Genomic DNA, 22,524 nt, shown 5'->3' with positions numbered 1-22,524 from the left:
AATTTTTTTTTTGGAGTAGGAAAATATTAAATTGCTTGTTTATTGGGGCATGACAATAAAATGTAACGTGTGGTCTAACGTAACATTTTCTTACCCCCCCCCCCTCCCCGTGGAAGTCATTAATGCAAGTCAAATAAACGTCAGAAGTTAATCACAGTTTGATGGAGTATTGCGCTGGTACCTGTTTCTAGAAGTTTTTTTTTTTTTTACACTTTTAGATTATAGATTTATCGGATTATTGAACTCGGTTCGATTTTGTTAAGTGTAATAGAAATTTGGGTTAGTCCAAAAATCGAAAGTTCTTATAGCCCTCTGGCTTTTTTCTCCAGACTGAAACGGAATTACTTTTGCAAGCGGACCAAATTGATGGCTGTTCACCGACAGAAAGATCCTTTGCTGAAATCGATTGTAGCTAAGCCGTTCGATCCTTTGGTAACTGAATGTGTCAAATCTCATGAAAATTCTATAGATGCAGCAATACAATAAAACTCTCCTGAACATTCATGGTGACCATGTATTATGGAGATAAGCTGCCCCCTTTTTTTTTCTTTCCCAGACATTGAATGGTCTTCATTGCTCTATTGTACTCATCTCTTCATACTTCCGATTGCATGTGAGAACGTAGTTTCCCCAGGCAATACCTGCTGATTGACTGAGGCTTTGAAGATAACGTTATGAAGGTTCGGCACGCACACGTAGGCGATCTACTGGAGGTGTGGCACGCACACCTAGGCGATCTAAATGGAGGTTTGGCACGCACACGAAGTATCGCAGGAGACGATCTAATAAAAGTTTGACACGCTCACGTAGTAACGCTGGAGGCGACCTGATAGGCACGCACCTGCATGATCGCGTGGTTTTTTTTTTTAAAACTAAATAAACGCAAACTGTAGTGGACTTGGTGTGAGACTACCAGATACATTCAACTAAGTTATCAGAGGGAAAGTAAACAAATTGAAGAAAGTAGGAAAGAAAAAAAAAGTGAAAAAAGTAGGAAAGAAAACAAATTGAAGAAAGTAGGAATCAAAAAACAAATTGAAGAAAGTAGGAAAGAAAAAAAAAGTGAAAAAAGTAGGAAAGGAAACAAATTGAAGAAAGTAGGAAAGAAAACAAATTGAAGAAAGTAGGAATCAAAAAACAAATTGAAGAAAGTAGGAAAGAAAACAAATTGAAGAAAGTAGGAAAGTAAACAAATTGAAGAAAGTAGGAAAGTAAAAAAATTGAAGAAAGTAGGAAAGTAAACAAATTGAAGAAAGTAGGAAAGGAAACAAATTGAAGAAAGTAGGAAAGGAAACAAATTGAAGAAAGTAGGAAAGTAAACAAATTAAAGAAAGTAGGAAAGTAAACAAATTGAAGAAAGTAGGAAAAAAACAAATTGAAGAAATTAGGAAAGTAAACAAAGTGAGGAAAGTAGGAAAGTAAACAAATTGAAGAAAGTAGGAAAGTAAACAAATTGAAAAAAGTAGAAAAAAAAAACAAAATGAAGAAATTAGGAAAGTAAACAAAGTGAAGAAAGTAGGATAGTAAACAAATTGAAGAAAGTAGGAAAGTAAACAAATTGAAGAAAGTAGGAAAGAAAACAAATTGAAGAAAGTAGGAAAGGAAACAAATTGAAGAAAGTAGGAAAGAAAACAAATTGAAGAAAGTAGGAAAGTAAACAAATTGAAGAAAGTAGGAAAGAAAACAAACTGAAGAAAGTAGGAAAGTAAACAAATTGAAGAAAGTAGAAAAGAAAACAAATTGAAGAAAGTAGGAAAGGAAAAAAAGTGAAAAAAGTAGGAAAGAAAACAAATTGAAGAAAGTAGGAAAGTAAAAAAATTGAAGGAAGTAGAAAAGAAAACAAATTGAAGAAAGTAGGAAAGAAAACAAATTGAAGAAAGTAGGAAAGGAAAAAAAAAGTGAAAAAAGTAGGAAAGAAAAATAAATTGAAGTAAGTAGGAAAGAACACAAAAACATGTTCAAAATAGAAATAATTATAAATGTTTTAAAAGAAAAGTAAATACGCCTTGTAGCGATGTAAATAGTTTTACTGTGAATAGTGTAAGGTGAAACGGCTTATCGTCTTTTGTGTGTTTGGTGATGTATTCTATGAACTAATTCATACAGAACAGTGACCGAATGGACGTACGAGGTGGAAGGGGGGGGGGCAGTTAAATGTGTAAAAGGGAGAGAACTGTGACCGCCATGAGATTGATCGGATAATGCACTAAACATTAGAAACTTGAGTGTTTATTGTATTGGTTGAGTGAGGTAGGCTGTTCACCCACCCCTTCAACAATCCCTTCACCCCATGACACACCCATGCGATTGATTGGATACTGCACTAAGGACTACAGTAGAACCTTGAGTGTTTATTGTGTTGGTTGGGCGAGGTAGGCTGTTCACCCACCCCGTCAACAACCCCTTTCACCCCATGACACAGCCATGCGATTGATTGGATACTGCACTAAGGACTACAGTAGAACCTTGAGTGTTTATTGTGTTGGTTGGGCGAGGTAGGCTGTTCACCCACCCCGTCAACAACCCCTTTCACCCCATGACACACCCATGCGATTGATTGGATACTGCACTAAGGACTACAGTAGAACCTTGAGTGTTTATTGTGTTGGTTGGGCGAGGTAGGCTGTTCACCCACCCCGTCAACAACCCCTTTCACCCCATGACACAGCCATGCGATTGATTGGATACTGCACTAAGGACTACAGTAGAACCTTGAGTGTTTATTGTGTTGGTTGGGCGAGGTAGGCTGTTCACCCACCCCGTCAACAACCCCTTTCACCCCATGACACAGCCATGCGATTGATTGGATACTGCACTAAGGACTACAGTAGAACCTTGAGTGTTTATTGTGTTGGTTGGGTACAACTGCTGTAGGGATCTCCCGATCCGGCGATGACAAATTTTAATGCAACTTTTTACTGGGAATCGAACGGTTGAAATCTTATTGATACAGCATAGTGAGGTAAACTGTTCACCATGTGGGTCTATCTCCCCAACCCGACACCCACCCCATAACCCACCCCATCACCCACCCCATAACCCACCCCATAACCCACCCCATCACCCACCCCATCACCCACCCCATGACCCACCCCATGACCCACCCCATAACCCACCCCATCACCCACCCCATCACCCACCCCATAACCCACCCCATCACCCACCCCATCACCAACCCCATGACCCACCCCATGACCCACCCCATAACCCACCCCATCACCCACCCCATCACCCACCCCATAACCCACCCCATAACCCACCCCATCACCCACCCCATCACCCACCCCATAACCCACCCCATAACCCACCCCATGGCATACCCCATAACCCACCCCATCACCCACCCCATAACCCACCCCATAACCCACCCCATAACCCACCCCATAACCCACCCCATAACCCACCCCATCACTCACCCCATCACCCACCCCATAACCCACTCAATCACCCATCCCATCACCCATCACCCACCCCATCACCCACCGTCTCTACCCAATACATTATTCACCCTATACTCCCCTCTAACTATTCTTCACATGTTTTTCTGCGTTGAGTCGCAGCTTTTACATAAAGCAGGCTTTTGTCAAACTTCAAACCTAAACTTTAGTATCCGAAAAACACAGCTGTCGGTTTGAATATCAAGGACATTTTTATTGAGAAAACGTGTCAATGTATGCACACTTAGAGGTTTATCAAAAGAATGTATCTAAAAAACACAACTGTGAGGGTATTAACGAAACTTTTCTACATCGATTCTCGAAAAAGCAAGCTGAGCTTAAGCTGTTGCACTAAACAGAATGTTTTAATGTGCATAGCAGCTGGACCGCGAATTGAACTCCTTAACTAAAGTGCTAGAATCTAATGCAGTTGTAAAGATAAAGTGCACCACGTTGTATGACAAATGTAACGATATAGAAACTCACTGAAAGAGGCGCTAGTGTTATTTGTTGCTAAAATAATGGGCGACATAAAACATGGTGTGCCACAGCAAGCTGTTGCTAAAACATGCTGGAGTGATTGGTTCTTAGAATAGTGAACAACTCAATTAAACAATAAATAAATTAGCCGTTACAGTAATGATCGACTGACCTAAAGATGTACTCGAGTAATTAGTTCATTGAACTAAAGATGTTCTCGAGTAATTAGATGACTCACCGAATGATGTACTAGATGTAATTACACGACTCACCTAATGATGTAATTACACAACTCACCTAAAGATGTACTGATGTAATTAGACGACTTAACTAATGATGTAATTAGACGACTCACCTAATGAGGTAATTACACGACTCACCTAATTATGTAATTACACGACTCACCTAATGAGGTAATTACACGACTCACCTAATGAGGTAATTACACGACTCACCTAATGAGGTAATTACACGACTCACCTAATGAGGTAATTAGACGACTCACCTACTGATGTAATTAGACCACTCACCTAATGAGGTAATTACACGACTCACCTAATGAGGTAATTACACGACTCACCTAATGAGGTAATTACACGACTCACCTAATGAGGTAATTACACGACTCACCTAATGATGTAATTACACGACTCACCTAATGATGTAATTAGACTAATTACACGACTCACCTAATGATGTAATTACACGACTCACCTAATGATGTAATTACACGACTCACCTAATGAGGTAATTACACGACTCACTTAATGATGTAATTACACGACTCACCTAATGATGTAATTAGACTAATTACACGACTCACCTAATGATGTAATTAGATTAATTACACGACTCATCTAATGATGTAATTAGACGACTCACCTAATGATGTAATTACACGACTCACCTAATGAGGTAATTACACGACTCAAATAATGAGGTAATTACACGACTCACCTAATGATGTAATTAGACTAATTACACGACTCACCTAATGAGGTAATTACACGACTCATCTAATGATATAATTACGACTCACCTAATGAGGTAATTACACGACTCATCTAATGAGGTAATCAGAGTAATTACACGACTCACCTAATGAGGTAATTACACGACTCACCTAATGATGTAATTACACGACTCACCTAAGGATGTAATTAGAGTAATTACTCACCTAATGATGTACTGGTGTAACTGAAGAGAAGAGCACCAAGTCCCACACAAGAGAGAACCAGCAACGTCTTGTGTACAAGCCTCATCTGAAACAACAACAGACGTTGGTCACACTAAAGGTATACATTTCACAACTAACTCAAGGTATACATTTCACAACTAACGCAATGTATACATTTCACAACTAACTCAATGTAAACATTTCACAACTAACTCAATGTATACATTTCACAACTAACTTAAGGTATACATTTCACAACTAAATGAAGGTATACATTTCACAGCAGACAGAAGGTATACATTTTACATCTGATACGTCTGATAGGAGGTATACATTTTAGAACTAACAGAGGGTATACATTTTACAGCTAACAGAAAGTATACATACAGAGGCTTTTTTTCCATGCATCTTTTGACAGTGCCCCCCCCCCCCCCGCCCCACGAAAATTTCAAGTGCACCCCCGGAGAAAAAAGTCTGGAAGAAACACTGCATTCATATGACCTTAGATTCACTTTGATTTAGTACATTCATATTACCTTAGATTCACACGCTGCGTGTTCCTATCAAAGTACACCCTCCAAAATTCTCATATAATTCCCCACAAAAGTATACCCTCCAAGATTCTCATATAATTCCCCACAAACGTATACCCTCCAAGATTCTCATATAATTCCCCACAAAAGTATACCCTCCAAGATTCTCATATAATTCCCCACAAAAGTATACCCTCCAAGATTCTCATATAATTCCCCACAAAAGTATTCCCGCCAAGATTCACATACTATAGTTTCCAATGAAAAAACACCCACCAGGATTCACACACTGTAATCCTTATGTAACCAAACCCATTACTGTAAATGCATCGACACCAGGATTCCGATTAAAACGGACCCAACCGAGAGTAATCTCGAAGTTTTTTGAGAGGCCTATAAACTATTTTTACAAGCTTTTATTTAACTAACTTCCTCTGTCGTCAGTCTGTCTAGATCGAAACGGACGAGCGAAATTGCAGGCACTTCTACCTCACAGATACAGTTCGTAATTGGTATGTGGGTCAAGACATGAAGACAATGCATCGTGACATTAATTTTGACTTAATTGGTCGCCTGATTCATTTTTTATGGATTAATTAAAATTTTGACCAATTAAGTCGGCAGTTCTATCCACACGCGTCATCAATTACTATAAAGAAAAGCGTGGGTCTCTTCCTAAATTAGTAATGGTATCCCATAGATACTAAAGTGACCCACGCTTTTCTTTGTGGTAATTTAAATAGTAGTGTCTAATATTTAGGAAGAGACCCACGCTTTTCTTTATTGTAATTTAAATAGTAGTGTATAATTTATTTTCTACTTTTAAGTGCATTATTACATACAAATTTGTTATTAAAACGTTTTTTTTTATGAAATCTGTTTTAGTACTTTACATGTTTTTATTTACAATAGAGTTACATGACTAATAAAAGCTTGTTATTAAAATGTTTCTTTTATGAAATTATTTTAATATCATGCATGGTGTAATTAAAATTAATATGGTTATAAATCCTGATTGATCGGGTTTTTTTTTTTTTTGACTTAATAAAAAGAGTGGATGTATTTTTACGTTTTAGCATTTTCGGTAATGAAGCACAACTTTAAAAACAAAAGGCAAAAGCAATTTCTTGTTCACGCGGTAATAGCGACATGAACGAAGACATCCTGCTATTTGATAGGCTAGCATACGTTTCATCCTGCAACTTGTACAAAAAAATATGGCAGAACTAGGTCATGTGGTTTAAAATAGCATCATCTTATTTAAAAACTAACTGCAAAGATTTGTAAACAAATACGTATTGTATGCGGGGCTGTCAGAAATCGATCACGGAGTTTCTGTATAAGCCAATCAAAGTTTGTCTTAGGGGTCATCCAAAAATGACGTCACGCTTTCTTTTTTGACGATTTTTACCTTCCCCCCCCCCCTCCCCTCCGTCACACATCGTCACAAAAAGCCACCCCCCCCCCCTAAAATGACGCCACAGCTCAGCCTACAACCCCCCTCAAAATTGCAGTTGAATTTTTCTTAAAAAATCGATATTTTTCCAAAATCTTGTCTGAACTCTGCCAAAATAGAGTATTTTAATCAATTCCTATTGCAATTTATTAAAACAGTTTTCTAAAACGCAAACTAACGGCTAAAATTTGTTTTCTAACATTGCTTTTTTATAATGCAAAAGTGTGACGTCGCAACATCTGAACCCCCAACCCCTCCCCCTCATCACACACCATCACAAAATTATGGACCCCCCTCCGAGTATGACATCATTTATGGACCGCTTACGAAAGTGAAACAAAGGGTTATAACTTAGGCTTGATGAAAATAAATAGAAATGTAGCCTTAAACTCAACAAATTATTTTCACGTTCTCTGGTTTGCAACTTTTACAATATTAATTCTAAAAATATTAAATTTCTGAATTATTTTTAAACTTAAGTTTTTATTTTTACGAATTTTATCCATGTCAACAACAAGATGGAAAGATTCTCGTCAACTCTGAGCTTCCATTTGTAATGAATATTTACTCGTAGTGATGAATGTCTATTTTTACTCTAGAGTTGAACTAAATAAGCACAAAGGACAGAAACGCAAACACATGGCGCATCGTTGCATAAATTATTCTATGTAATTAGATATGGGCTGTGGGGGTGATTGATCCGGCACCCCCTACCCCCACACACTCACACACACACATACACACACACACAGCCCAGGGCTAGATGCCGACGCCCAACGAGACAGGATAGTAACGACCCCATGGGGTCATCAAAGGGAATAAAAAATAATTAAAAAGCTCATATTAAGCTGAAGTATTAAATTATACATAATCCAAGTTACGAAATAATACACTAGAAGGCTTACACAGGGATTTAACTGTTTTTGTGGCGCCAAACTAGAAAATGTTACGGGATAGTAAACGGTAAGAAGCGCCACAAACCTTTCCAACTGGAGGGGGCGCTTTTTCAAATACAGGTGTAACTATAAATAGAAATGGAATGAAAGGGCCAAAGTTGAGCGTCCGCCCATCCGCTGGAAAGGATTGCTACATGAATGATAGAGACATTCGTCATTCTGAACTGTTGAGAAATCCTCAGCAATGTACACTGTTGCGACAAACGCTCGCCAATATGAGATTTTGTGGGAAATGTTCGTCAATACAAATTGTGGCGACAAATGTTCGTAAACATGTACTTTTGTAGGGGAATGTTTGTCAATAGAGACCGCTGCGATAAATGTTGGTCATAGTGAATTGTTATGAGAAATACTCGTCCTTCTAATGGGAAAAGGCTTATAAAAAATTCACGAGATTGATTCTTAATTCAACAAAACAAAAACCACTGAATATTCTCGCTGAGACCGAATCGATTGATACCTTTATAAGACTCAGCAACTCATGCGGGGATAGCAATTTATTTCAGCAATTAATTATGCGTGTCTGAGCTTGTGGTCCAATTAAACCAGGTCTGTGTTCTAGAAGGTTCCAGTCGATGTTCCGGGTATCACCGTGGTGACGATTGATCCAGCATGGATCACAAGCCTGTTAGATTAGTGGTGCCGGCTCGACCTTGACTTTAGATCGATGGTTCATCGATGCGACAATGACCCCTCCATCCAACCTTCCCCACTACCTCCAGTATTCCACCACTTCCAATACCCCTACCCCCAACTCAAGAACCCCCCCCCCCCCTGGCAAACTCTGGTCTAAACTCCCCGATTCCCCCCCCCCCCCCCCTCTCTACCTTTTGTCATTGTTTCATAAAACTCTTCTGTATCATTTTTTAAATTATTTTTTTTTACTTTTTAAATTTTTTTTTCACAAAGAGTATTAGGCAAGCCGAATAACTCAATACAACGACACAGCAAGCTAATCAAATGTCAGAGCTACATAACACAGTGGGTTGCCATTGGCTGGTGTCCAATGATTTTTTTAAAATTTGTATTGAATAGCTCTCGTCTTTCTTAATTAATATTACACCACAACGCATTTTAAAGGAAATATAATAAGGAATTTATTATATTTAGAATGAAATGGATGCAAAAAAATACTAAATATTCTAAAAAAACAAACCAATATTGGCTTTTTTTTTTTATTTTATAAAATTTAATTTCTAAAAAGTGGAAGAAAACAAACATAAAAAACCATGTTAATAAGATTTTAAAGCAATCTATATATATATATATATAATTCTCTTCTGGGAGACGCTAGAAAACAAGCTGTAAACGCGCTCCCTACCACCCCCACCCCTAATGGTCTGGTGAGCTGTGGTTTACTCTAAATGTTTACAAACAGAGCCGGGTTTAGTGACGACTATTAGGGGCAGATAATTTAGTTTGAAACGATTTTAAGCGTAGGGAGGGGGGGGGGGGGTAACTAAGTGGAGTTTACTTTAACGGAGGGGGGGGAAGGAGGGGGGGTATCGTCCTTAACGAGCTACCTATAGTGTTTTAAAGAAATATTTTCAGTGGCAGCGTTGGTAGTGTCGAATTCACAAATTATGAATAACTGAAAAGTAGAAAAAACAACAACTAAATAGCGGCGTATGAATTGCCGCGGGTCGGCTCGATGAAAATGATAGTAAAAATAAGACAATCTTGTTTTGTTTAGTAACCAAAGTTGTTACTAAAGAAAGCAATTTCTCTAGGAGAGACAACTCGATAGCTAGGGGCAGCAACCCATCTAGGAGAGTCAACTCGATAGCTGGGGACAGCAAACTATCTAGGGGAGACAACTCGATAGCTAGGGGCAGCAACCCATCTAGGAGAGTCAACTCGATAGCTAGGGACAGCAACTCTTCTAGGAGAGTCAACTCGATAGCTGGGGACAGCAACTCTTCTAGGAGAGACAACTCGATAGTTGGGGACAGCAACCCATCTAGGAGAGTCAACTAGATAGCTGGGGACAGCAACTCTTCTAGGAGAGACAACTAGATAGCTGGGGACAGCAACTCTTCTAGGAGAGACAACTCGATAACTAGGGACAGCAACTCTTCTAGGAGAGACAACTCGATAGCTAGGGACAGCAACTCTTCTAGGAGAGACAACTCGATAGCTAGGGACAGCAACTCTTCTAGGAGAGACAACTCGATAGCTGGGGACAGCAACCCATCTAGGAGAGACAACTCGATAGCTAGGGGCAGCAACCCATCTAGGAGCGAAATCTCCAAAATCAAACAACTACTGCCTTGTAGTTTGTTTTTTAAAGTACAAAGGCTATGGACGCAAATCCAGTAAAAAGCAGGATTATATCGGATTAAACGGCCTGTAAGGCTTATTAACAGGTTGAAGCTTAGTACTTAATTGTTTTGGAGGAAATTCCTTCCAATATTACAATTAAGAAAAAATAAACCGGGAGTGATCTCCCCTAAACTCTCTCGAATATTCTTATATAAAACAACAGGGGATGGGAACTCGGGATATATAAATGATTTTTAAATCCATTTTAAATACTTAAACTTTTTAAATAAAATAGAATAAAATATCGTGGAAAAAGAATTGCACACCAGGTGAACGCCAAATAAAGATGTTCATAATAGTGCGGAATATTATTAGTATTTTATAAATTTACATGCGTTTTTTTGAGAAATAGGAAATAGCGTAAATAAGTACTTCCGTTCAACGGAAAGTACTCAAAATTTTAAGGAAGGTAGAGCTATAGATCTTTTACTTACATGTGAAATTTCATTTATCTATCTGAAATAGTACTCAAGTTATAGGCTTTTGAAAAATTCAAAATAGAAAAAGTACCACTTCCGGTTATCGGAAATCGCTCAAAAGCTGATATGGATCTACGATTTTGATAAAATACTTATATATAAAATTTCATCAACCTAGCTGTAACGGTACTCAAGTTATCGTGTTTACACACTCACAGACAGACAGACAGACACACACACACACACAGACATACGGACAAGATTGCAAGATTATGTTTTTCCGTATCAGTGAGGTGTAAAACGTCGAGATTTGTGAAAATCTCAATTTGTTTTTTTTTTTTTTGTTTTTTTTTTTGCATGGTTACAAGACTTTCTCTATAGGGCCTACTTCGTACGAGAAAGTAAAAAAGAAGAGAAATACATCTAAAATATGTGTTAAAATTATCACTCAGATTATGTCTTTATATGTGTTAATGTAACGAGCCCCCCCCCCCCCACCACCACCACCACCACACCTCCATTACCATTTTAGTGAATAAACGCTGTGTTGATCAAATAAATCTAAGCCCTAAACGCTGGAATATAAAGGGGGTTTAAAAATGAATTAATGCGTTCATATTTGAATTAAACAGAGCATCAGCGGAATAAAAATCTGTCTATTCAAGCTTACTGAAAACGTTTTATCCATATTAGACCGGTGCGGAGATTTAAAAAAAAAATCCTTTTGAAAATGATATTGCCGCAAGTGTGGGGTATGGTGACCCAAGTATTGCCGCAAGTGTGGGGTATCGTGACCCAAGTGTTGCCGCAGATGTGGGGGTATGGTGACCCAAGTATTGTCGCAGATGTGGGGTATGGTGACCCAAGTATTGCCGCAAATGTGGGGTATGGTGACCCAAGTATTACCGCAGATGTGGGGTATGGTGACCCAAGTATTGCCGCAGATGTGGGGGTATGGTGACCCAAGTATTGCCGCAGATGTGGGGTATGGTGCCCCAAGTATTGCCGCAGATGTGGGGTATGGTGACCCAAGTATTGCCGCAAGTGTGGGGGTATGGTGACCCAAGTATTGCCGCAGATGTGGGGGTATGGTGACCCAAGTATTGCCGCAGATGTGGGGTATGGTGACCCAAGTATTGTCGCAGATGTGGGGTATGGTGACCCAAGTATTGCCGCAGATGTGGGGTATGGTGACCCAAGTATTGCCGCAGATGTGGGGGTATGGTGACCCAAGTATTGCCGCAGATGTGGGGTATGGTGACCCAAGTATTGCCGCAGATGTGGGGTATGGTGACCCAAGTATTGTCGCAGATGTGGGGTATGGTGACCCAAGTATTGCCGCAGATGTGGGGTATGGTGACCCAAGTATTGCCGCAGATGTGGGGGTATGGTGACCCAAGTATTGCCGCAGATGTGGGGTATGGTGACCCAAGTATTGCCGCAGATGTGGGGTATGGTGACTCAAGTATTGCCGCAGATGTGGGGTATGGTGACCCAAGTGTCGTACGACAACACAGACAGGGGCACCACTTTTTACAGCTAGGATGTTCGCGCTTATCTTCCCATTTCAAGACGTGATGAGATTTTTTGAAGGGTAAAAATAGGCTGGCCCATGTTTTAGTTTTCGCAACCCTTAAGACTGTCCCGTGTTTACTGAAACCGGGCAACCCTAAAGACAGTCCTATTTTAGCTGAACCCGAGCAGACCTACAGGCTGTCCCACTTTAGCTGAACCCGGGAAGCCATTAAGACTGTACCATATTACAGTACTGAAGCCGGGCAACCCTAAAGACCAGTGTTTCTTCCAGACTTTTTTCTCCGGGGAGGGGGGGAGCACTTGATAATTTCGGGGAGGGGGGGGAGGGTCAACATTCTCCGTGGGGGGGGGGGTCGGACTAGTAAAAATGTATGTTTTCTATATAAATTCCATTTCGTTCGGATGGGAGGGGGGTAGACTTTCTTCGGGGGGGGGGGGGGGGGGGGGGGAGGGAATGCCTGGAAGAAACTCTGCTAAAGACTAACTATATTTACTGAACCTGGAGACTGTCGCATGTTTACTAAACCCCGGCAGCTCTAAAGACTGTCCTTTATTTACTGAACCCCTGCAGACCTACAGGCTGTTCCATGTTTATCGAACCCGGACGGCCCTTTAAATTACAGCACCAAATCACAGGCGTCGAGGAATAAAGATCGATATTTGATTATGCCGTTCATATTAACCTGCAGTCTTAACCACGCCCACATCCCCTCCCATCGCGGTAATATCACATTATTATTGACTTCTCTCTACCCCTATAGAAGATATATATATATATATATATATATATATATATATATATATATATATATATATATATATATATATATATATATATCGGAGAACACTTAGCTAGAAGATTCTTTTTAATATAAATTTTGGCTAGCTTTTAACAAACCAGCACTACACTATCATTCATTACCTCAACCTTTGATTATTCACAAGTCATTTCTATTTAAAGAACATAAAGCATATATTTACCGGTTTAGATCAAAGTGGCTTATCAGGCAGGCCACTTAGAGGGTTATAGCACCTCCCCACACAATACAGTTTCCCCACACATTATTTGGAACGGCTACCACACAAAATAGCTACAGTTATCACATACATTATTTTCCCTACACTAAATAGCTGCTCCGCGTCACAAAATAGCTACAGTGTCAAAATAGCTTTAGCTACCACACTTATTATCTAAATTTCCAGAACTCGAAATAAGCTAAATAACTACAGTTGCCACACAAAATAACTACATTTACCACACAGAATAACAACATCTACAACAGAGAATATCAACATCTACCACACAGAATAACTACATCTACTACACAGAATAAAATCTACCACACGTAAACAAGAAGTCAAACTCGCTGGATAACCAACTCATTTCTCTCTGTCACTCAAAACGACATTGCGCGTCAAGTATGTGTGGGGGAGGGGGTGAAACAAGGATTCTGTACCTGAGCCTGTTTTGCCTGAATTGTTGTGACCTGCTCGTGGTGTTGAAGGCAAAATTATAAAACAAATTAAAAGAGACAAACCTGTCCGACAAATCATCTTTATACAAAAAACTCAACTGGTGATCTTTATAACCGATATATATATATATATATATATATATATATATATATATATATATATATATATATATATATATATATATTATTTAAACGGGGAAACTAATAACAACTTTGACACAGGCTATTAAATACTATTTTTAGCCCTACTTACTGTTATGATACATTATGGTAATCGTGGTTTTTCCAGTGCCATAGAACTAATTCTGTGTTTTGACCACCCCCCTCCCCCCCCCCCCCCCCACACACACATACACACCCACTCCCCGCCCTCGCCCCTAACCTAGAGCGCATTAAATCTCTACCCCTGCCTGATTCCATATAATTCTATAATTCTATGCGCAGAGACGAAAACCCCTTTCCCTATGGTGGCAGGTTTTGTTGTGTAAATCTCAGCTCGCTGACACTGGTGATCTTACCTAAAAGATAGTAGCTGACAGGTAGTAAACAGGTGGGGGAGGTCAGTGATTAGCAAGGTGAGAGGGGGTTAATTAAATGGAAACGTGGTGAACGCATATCGCTGCAGTAAAACTCACATGAATACACAACGCAACGTAAAGTAAAGCGAATGCCTGCAAATTAATATGACTACCCTGAGTCCACCCACATCTACCTGATTCCGCCCACCTCTACATGACTCCACCCACCTCTAGATGAATCCACCCACTTTTGGCTACCTGAGTCCACCCACCTCTACCTGACTCCACCCACTTTTGGCTACCTGAGTCCACCCACCTCTAGATGAATCCACCCACTTTTGGCTACCTGAGTCCACCCACCTCTACCTGACTCCACCCACTTTTGGCTACCTGAGTCCACCCACCTCTACCTGACTCCACCCACTTTTGGCTACCTGAGTCCACCCACCTCTACATGAATCCACCCACTTTTGGCTACCTGAGTCCACCCACCTCTACATGAATCCACCCACTTTTGGCTACCTGAGTCCACCCACCTCTACCTGACTCCACCCACTTTTGGCTACCTGAGTCCACCCACCTCTACCTGACTCCACCCACTTTTGGCTACCTGAGTCCACCCACCTCTACCTGACTCCACCCACTTTTGGCTACCTGAGTCCACCCACCTCTACATGAATCCACCCACTTTTGGCTACCTGAGTCCACCCACCTCTACCTGACTCCACCCACTTTTGGCTACCTGAATCTACCCACCTCTACCTGACTCCACCCACTTTTGGCTACCTGAGTCCACCCACCTCTACCTGACTCCACCCACTTTTGGCTACCTGAGTCCACCCACCTCTACATGAATCCACCCACTTTTGGCTACATGAGTCCACCCACCTCTACCTGACTCCACCCACTTTTGGCTACCTGAGTCCACCCACCTCTACCTGACTCCACCCACTTTTGGCTACCTGAATCTACCCACCTCTACATGAATCCACCCACTTTTGGCTACCTGAGTCCACCCACCTCTACATGAATCCACCCACTTTTGGCTACCTGAGTCCACCCACCTCTACCTGACTCCACCCACTTCTACGTACCTTACGTAAGACAAACAACTGGCCAGACTATCACATTACATGCCGTGGTCAAAGAAACAGGTGAGCTCTACTTCACCTAGATTATAGACCATAATGTCAAAAACGGCGAATTTACTTTTTATACACCAGATTTGTCAGATTTTAATATTAATTTTTATTTAGTGTTTCTGAGAGTTTCGGTTAGAGATACTCGGCATCGGAATGTGGTTTTCCGGTAAAGAGTTCCGGCTATGCTTGTACGGCAACGACACACGTGTAATGTAGCCAGTGGCGTAGCGAGGTCGGGTGTCACCCGGTGCGGCACTTAATAGTGTCACCCCCCCAGAGGTGTAGCGACCCTTCCCGGGAACAAACTTTCAATTTTCGATTTGCACACCCCTCAAACTTTCGATTTGCACCCCCCCCCCCCTCAAACTTTAGATTTCCATCTCTTAAAACACTATTTAACGCTCGAATTAATCAGTTAATTAAGTGGAATTATTATTTTTCTCTATACATTTAAGTAAACAATATACTTCTACTATTACAGCGTTGAAAAAGTAAAAAAAATAAACTGCTACAATGTCAAACTGGTTAAATGCGGACATTGTAAACAAGATACTTTTCTTACTACTTTTGAATAAACAAACGTACGATGTAGCATTACACTACACTACCAGAACCTAACTATTCCACCTATAAGGTCTAGCTAAAAGTTTGAAAAGGCTGAAATGAAAAGCAATTATTTATTGGTGGTCTTGTGTTCCTTTTTTATGTGCTTGAGAATAATTTAAACATTAAAGCGAATACGTTCGGTGAATGGGTGGGGGGGGGGGGGTATTGAGAGCGCAACAGTCGAAGCGACTTATTAAGAATTCCGACTACAGAAATATTTCAAAAGGACTTCTTTAGTATAATAAGCTCCCTCCACCGTCCCGCACAATTTTTATTTTCGCCTGGAAGGTTCTTTACAGAGTTCCGTGCACTATTGGATCAGCGACCCACGCGGTACTAGCCCCACCTTATACCAATTGATACAAAAAGGCTACTTTATAACTAGCTACCCCCCTCCATACTTGTCCTAGATTTGGAAGGTTCTTTTCTGGAGGTTTCACTCCTAGTGTTTAGGGCAAACTTACCGGCACCCACCCCTCCCCTCTACCAACCGGTATTAAAAAAGGGAGCAGTATGTTACAGATCCCCCACCCCTCTCCTCCCCTCCCTCTCCTCCCCTCCCCACCCACACATCCTACTTTTCACAGGCAACTGAAATGTTTTCCTCCACGTGCTATATCATAGTGAATGGCAGGCTAACCGGTAACCAGCCTCTACCAACTTCTAACCGGTAACCACCCAGCCTCTGCCAACTCTAACCGGTAACCACCCAGCCTCTACCAACTTCTAACCGGTAACCACCCAGCCTCTGCCAACTCTAACCGGTAACCACCCAGCCTCTGCCAACTCTAACCGGTAACCACCCAGCCTCTACCAACTCTAACCGGTAACCACCCAGCCTCTACCAACTCTAACCGGTAACCACCCAGCCTCTACCAACTCTAACCGGTAACCACCCAGCCTCTACCAACTCTAACCGGTAACCACCCAGCCTCTACCATCTTCTAACCGGCCACCACCCAGCCTCTACCATCTTCTAACCGGCCACCACCCAGCCTCTACCATCTTCTAACCGGCCACCACCCAGCCTCTACCATCTTCTAACCGTTACCCCCCCCCCCCCCCCACCTCTACCAACATCTAACCAGGACCCCCATCCCGCACCCTCCCCCTCACCACCCTCTACCAACGGGTACAATGAAGTCCCGCCTGTTACACTAAGCAAACAGACATCGACATGAACGAATGAAATACTATAGACACGGTCGCGTTCGTATCGCGTATATGCGCATACATTACTAACACAAATGTTGGTTACCTTTGATCAATTATTTAAATTAACTATACGAATGTAAATGTATATTATAACCTGAAAAAAAAACCGAATAATCGAATTACATATTAGAATAACTTTACATAGACCATATCGAAATACTTAAAACTGTGTTAATTAGGATTGTTCGTATATGTTAGACTCCGGGATAGAAACTATAGGCCTACTTTACTACAAGAACTAAAAATTGAAGTAAATGTTAAATTTACGGCATCTGAAGTACACAAGGCGTACACGAATAGTACGTGTATGTCATTAAATTAACTCCTCAAGTGTTTATGACTACCTTACAGATTAACAACAAACTCTGGGTCGTGTACCATGGAGTGCTGTCCCTTGTATCTAGGCTTAGTTTTACGCTGAATCAAAACGAGGCTAAAATTTTACCTGCTGGGTTTGATATCACACATCTCCTAACAACCAAATCCACCAAAACTAAAACACTTTACGGCAAAATCCACCAACCTAGATCGAATAACGACCAAATCCACCAACTTACATCCACCAAATCCACCAACCTAGATCGAATAACGACCAAATCCACCAACTTGCATCCACCAAATCCACCAACTTACATCGAATAACGACCAAATCCACCAACTTACACCTACATATCACAACAACGTTACAAATGTGTTAAACCTTAAACCACTGAACCTGACAATAACCAGACTCGCCAAGGGAGACAAATCTCCAATTTCCCGATGTTAACTGAAGAGATGGCGGGGATTTTAAAAAATTGAGACTGATCTCATTTTAATCCTAGCAAAACCTGGTGAATAATTGAACTACATCAAGTTAATAGGTAACCTTTTTAGATCAGTTATGATGAGTTAAATTCGATTATCTACACTGATAGTTGATCAAAGGTTAAAGTTAAATGTTATTAAATTTAAGATTTGCTGTCTCCTTATGCACTTTAATTTTTGCAATATTGATCATTTGTTGTTTTTTAGTCGGATTTTTAAACAATGCTTTAAAAAACAAATTCCACAATTCCAGATATAAATAGAACATCATACACGTGAGTTTAAGTTAGTCAGGTGGTGACTATAATGCCGGCTTTAGTCAGGTGGTGAATTTAATGCCGGTCTTAGTCAGGTGGTGACTATAATGCCGGCCTTAGTCAGGTAGTGACTATAATGCCGGCTTTAGTCAGGTGGTGACTATAATGCCGGCTTTAGTCAGGTGGTGAATTTAATGCCGGTCTTAGTCAGGTGGTGACTATAATGCCGGCCTTAGTCAGGTAGTGACTATAATGCCGGCTTTAGTCAGGTGGTGACTATAATGCCGGCTTTAGTCAGGTGGTGAATTTAATGCCGGTCTTAGTCAGGTGGTGACTATAATGTCAGCCTTAGTCAGGTGGTGACTATAATGCAGGCTTTAGTCAGGTGGTGACTATAATGCCGGCTTTAGTCAGGTGGTGACTATAATGCCGGCTTTAGTCAGGTGGTGACTATAATGCCGGCTTTAGTCAGGTGGTGACTATAATGCCGGCCTTAGTCAGGTGGTGACTATAATGCCGGCTTTAGTCAGGTGGTGACTATAATGCCGGCTTTAGTCAGGTGGTGACTATAAAGCCGGCCTTAGTCAGGTGGTGACTATAAAGCCGGCCTTAGTCAGGTGGTGACTATAATGCCGGCTTTAGTCAGGTGGTGAATTTAATGCCGGTCTTAGTCAGGTGGTGACTATAATGTCAGCCTTAGTCAGGTGGTGACTATAATGCAGGCTTTAGTCAGGTGGTGACTATAATGCCGGCTTTAGTCAGGTGGTGACTATAATGTCAGCCTTAGTCAGGTGGTGACTATAATGTAGGCTTTAGTCAGGTGGTGACTATAATGCCGGTCTTAGTCAGGTGGTGACTATAATGCCGGTCTTAGTCAGGTGGTGACTATAATTCAGGCCTTAGTCAGGTGGTGACTATAATGCCGGCCTTAGTCAGGTGGTGACTATAATGCCGGTTTTAGTCAGGTGGTGACTATAATGCCGGCCTTAGTCAGGTGGTGACTATAATGCCGGCCTTAGATGGTGACTATAATGCCGGCCTTAGTTAGGCGATAACTATAATCGGCAAACTCAGTGTAACAGCCGCATTCAATGCGTTAACGACTCTAAACCACGGGTCTCCAAACTTTTCAGCCCTATGGCCGCATTAACTATCAAATAGGAGGGGGCAGAGAACACATTCGAGGTCCAAATGAAAAAGAATCAAAATATGGATGCTGGTTTTAATAATTCTTAAAGTGGGTTACTATGTAATAACACATTTATACACTACACGTTGGTACACTGCACATTTTACACTGCACATTTATACAATGCACATTTATACACTGCACATTAATACAATGTACATGAACACCTGTATTAGTGGAAATGGTGACAATGTCTCCTTTATGCCAGAATAGAAGACGTTTTAGGCTTTAGCTTTGATGTCCGCAACATCAATAGTGACCTGAGATTTTCATTGTACAAGTTTGGCAGGATACACGTAACTTTCTGTAATTTTTTTGTTCGTGCACAAAAAGATCTCCAGGGGCCGGAGTAGAGGGCCTCGCGGGCCGCAACTGGCCCGCGGGCCATAGTTTGGAGACCCCTGCTCTAAACAACCAACGTCAGTTCGGTTGATGAAAAGGGAGCATACGAGATAATTACGTTTGGTGAACGAAAAAAAAAACCGTCAAGGATAAGTCGGCCCAGTGGCGTAGCGAGGTCGGGTGCCACCCGGTGCGGCACTTAATGGTGTCACCCCCCACGGGCATAGCGACCCTTCCCGGGGACAAACTTTCAATTTTCAATTTGCCCACCCCCCCCCTCAAAATTTTGATTTGCAACCCACCCCCCCCCCCCCCCCCCCCTCAAATTTTCGATTTGCACCTCTTAAAAGACTATTTAACACTCGAATTAATCACTTAATTAAGTGGAATTATCATTTTTCTCTATAAATTTTGCCTTGGTGTCACCCCCCTTAACGGTGTCACCCGGTGCGTTCCGCACCCCACCGCCCGCTCCCCCCCCCCCTCGCTACGCCTCTATGTCGGCCACAAAAGATATGTCGGCCACAAAAAAAAATGTAGAAAAAGAAACACTTACTTAAAAAAATCTTACAAATTAACAATTGAAAAGTCACACAAATAAACACTTGAATGGTCACTAAAATAAACAGATGGAAAGTCACTAAAGATGAAAAGTCACAGAAATAAGCACTTCAAACTTAACAGAAATAAGCACTTCAAACTTAACAGAAATAAGCACTTCAAACTTTACAGAAATAAGCACTTCAAAAGTAAAAACAATAAAATGAACCGGGAGTGATCTCCCCTAAACTTTCTCGAATATTCTAATATAAAATTACGAGGGATAGCAACTCAGGACATACACAATATTTGTTGTCCATTTTTAATTACTTAAACTTTTTATAATAGAATAGAATCTCGTTAAAAATAGAATTGCTCACCAAGTGAAAAGTTTCCCTTTCAAACCTGACGGTCTTTGGGGCAAGTGAAGTAGAGTTCACTTGTTTCTGTGACCTCGGCATATGAAGCACTATGCCCAGCCGCCTTTACTTAGGTACTTAGGTACCCATCAGAGTAGGGTGGACTCAGAGACGGTCTACTGACTTGAACTCGGATTCGAACTCGAGACTAAAGGGTTAGCAGTCCAGCTCTCTACCGCTAGACCACTCCGTCCCACACCAAGTGAACGCCTAATAAAATGTGTATAAAAGTGCGGGATATTATAAATTTACATGCGTTTTTTGAGAAATCGGAAATAGCGTAAATTAGTACTTCCGGTCAACGGAAATTACTCAAAATTTGACAGAAGGTAGAGAATTAGATCTTTTACTTACGCGTGAAATTTCATCTATCTAAAATAGTACGCAACTTATAGGCTTTTGAAAAATTCAAAGTAGAAAAAGTACCACTTCCGGTTATCGGAAATCGCTCAAAAGTTGATCAGGATCTACGATTTTGATATAATACTTACATATAAAATTTCATCAACCTAGCTGTAACGGTACTCAAGTAATCGTGTTTACACACAGACACACAGACAGACACACAGACATACGGACAGAATTGCTAAAGTCCAGTTTTTACGACTCGATAACGCATAAAACGCCAAAACGTTTATATATTTGTATTTATAATTTTTGCCTGATTAAAATAAGTCCTCTATACTCCGGATGTGATGAAGGACTGAGGAGTAAAACGGTGAAAACTCAAAATTTCATGTTATTTTTGTGCACGATTACAATACTTTCTCTATACTTCGTATATACGAGAAAGTAAAAACCAGTCAAAATGTCACAGAAATAAACACATCAGAAATCACACAAATTCACTCTTGAAATATCACAAAAATAAACAGTTAAAAATTCACAACATGAACAACTAAAAAAAAAAATCACTTATTTGTAGCTGCGCACTCAGGTTTTAATGTGTTTTCTCACTTGTTGGATATACAACACAAAATGTAGGTACGTCTAATCGAAAAGTATGGCGACCACTTCTTAAAAATACAACCATCGTACTCGAACATAAATAAAATAAAAAATAAAATATGTAATCACTTTTGGAATTGGAGAAACTACAATTTTTACGAAAAACGAATTCTTTACACGCTATCCAGTCTTCACTTTATGATGTATTAATCCACGCAGTAGAAAAGTGTAGTGATCTTGGTACGGCTAATCAAAAACAGTAAAAGCTTAGAAAAGTCTGAACTATGCACATAAATTATGTCCATCGACAATATCATTAAGTTTACAACAACATTATTAAGTTTACGACGATATTATTAAGTTTACGTACTTTTTAATTTGAAAATAAATTACTTTTCGTTTTACACGCTAACCAAAAGTTCTCCCAGTGACGTAATTCCCCGCATTAGAAAACGGCAGGTACCTGGATCGACTGAACAAACTCTAGCGGTCTTGCTATTGGCTGACGGACTGGTTTGGTCGTGTGGGGGAGGGCGATTGGCAGGCTACGTCACTAGTCGGTCGCTTGGTTGAGCTGTTGAGTCAAGGTGTGTCTCGTGTCGAGGGAACGTTTGAAGCAGGGGTCTTGATCGGTTTTAGGGGTCTTGATCGGTTTTAGGGTCTTGATCGGTTTTAGGTGTCGATCGTGTTTATGAGTATCTGAAGGTATAGGCTATGCATGTGCCTCGTCTAGAGGTGTTTATGTGCTAA

At 40.7% G+C, this 22,524-nt stretch overlaps 1 protein-coding gene across 2 annotated transcripts in view; it reads right to left on the bottom strand.

The window, feature by feature from the left end:
* Positions 1-22,247, bottom strand: part of LOC131941572 (protein HtrL) — a 32,578-nt gene extending 10,331 nt beyond the window's left edge. Inside the window, exons 1-2 of one of the 2 annotated variants that reach the window (XM_059300884.1) lie at positions 22,145-22,247; positions 5,095-5,179 (exon numbers count right to left, since the gene is read on the bottom strand). In XM_059300884.1, the coding sequence (XP_059156867.1) occupies positions 5,095-5,179 (85 nt within the window). In that variant the 5' untranslated portion in view covers positions 22,145-22,247. The other variant, XM_059300893.1, reaches the window with a different exon arrangement.
* Positions 22,248-22,524: the final 277 nt, after the last annotated feature.

The sequence above is a fragment of the Physella acuta genome, unplaced genomic scaffold (assembly GCF_028476545.2).
Source record: "Physella acuta isolate Inbredline_101_S28 unplaced genomic scaffold, ASM2847654v3 ptg000029l, whole genome shotgun sequence".
NCBI classification, from domain to species: Eukaryota; Metazoa; Mollusca; class Gastropoda; family Physidae; genus Physella; species Physella acuta.
Note: the sequence above shows the minus strand (reverse complement) of the source record. Positions and strands in the feature narration are given on the sequence as shown.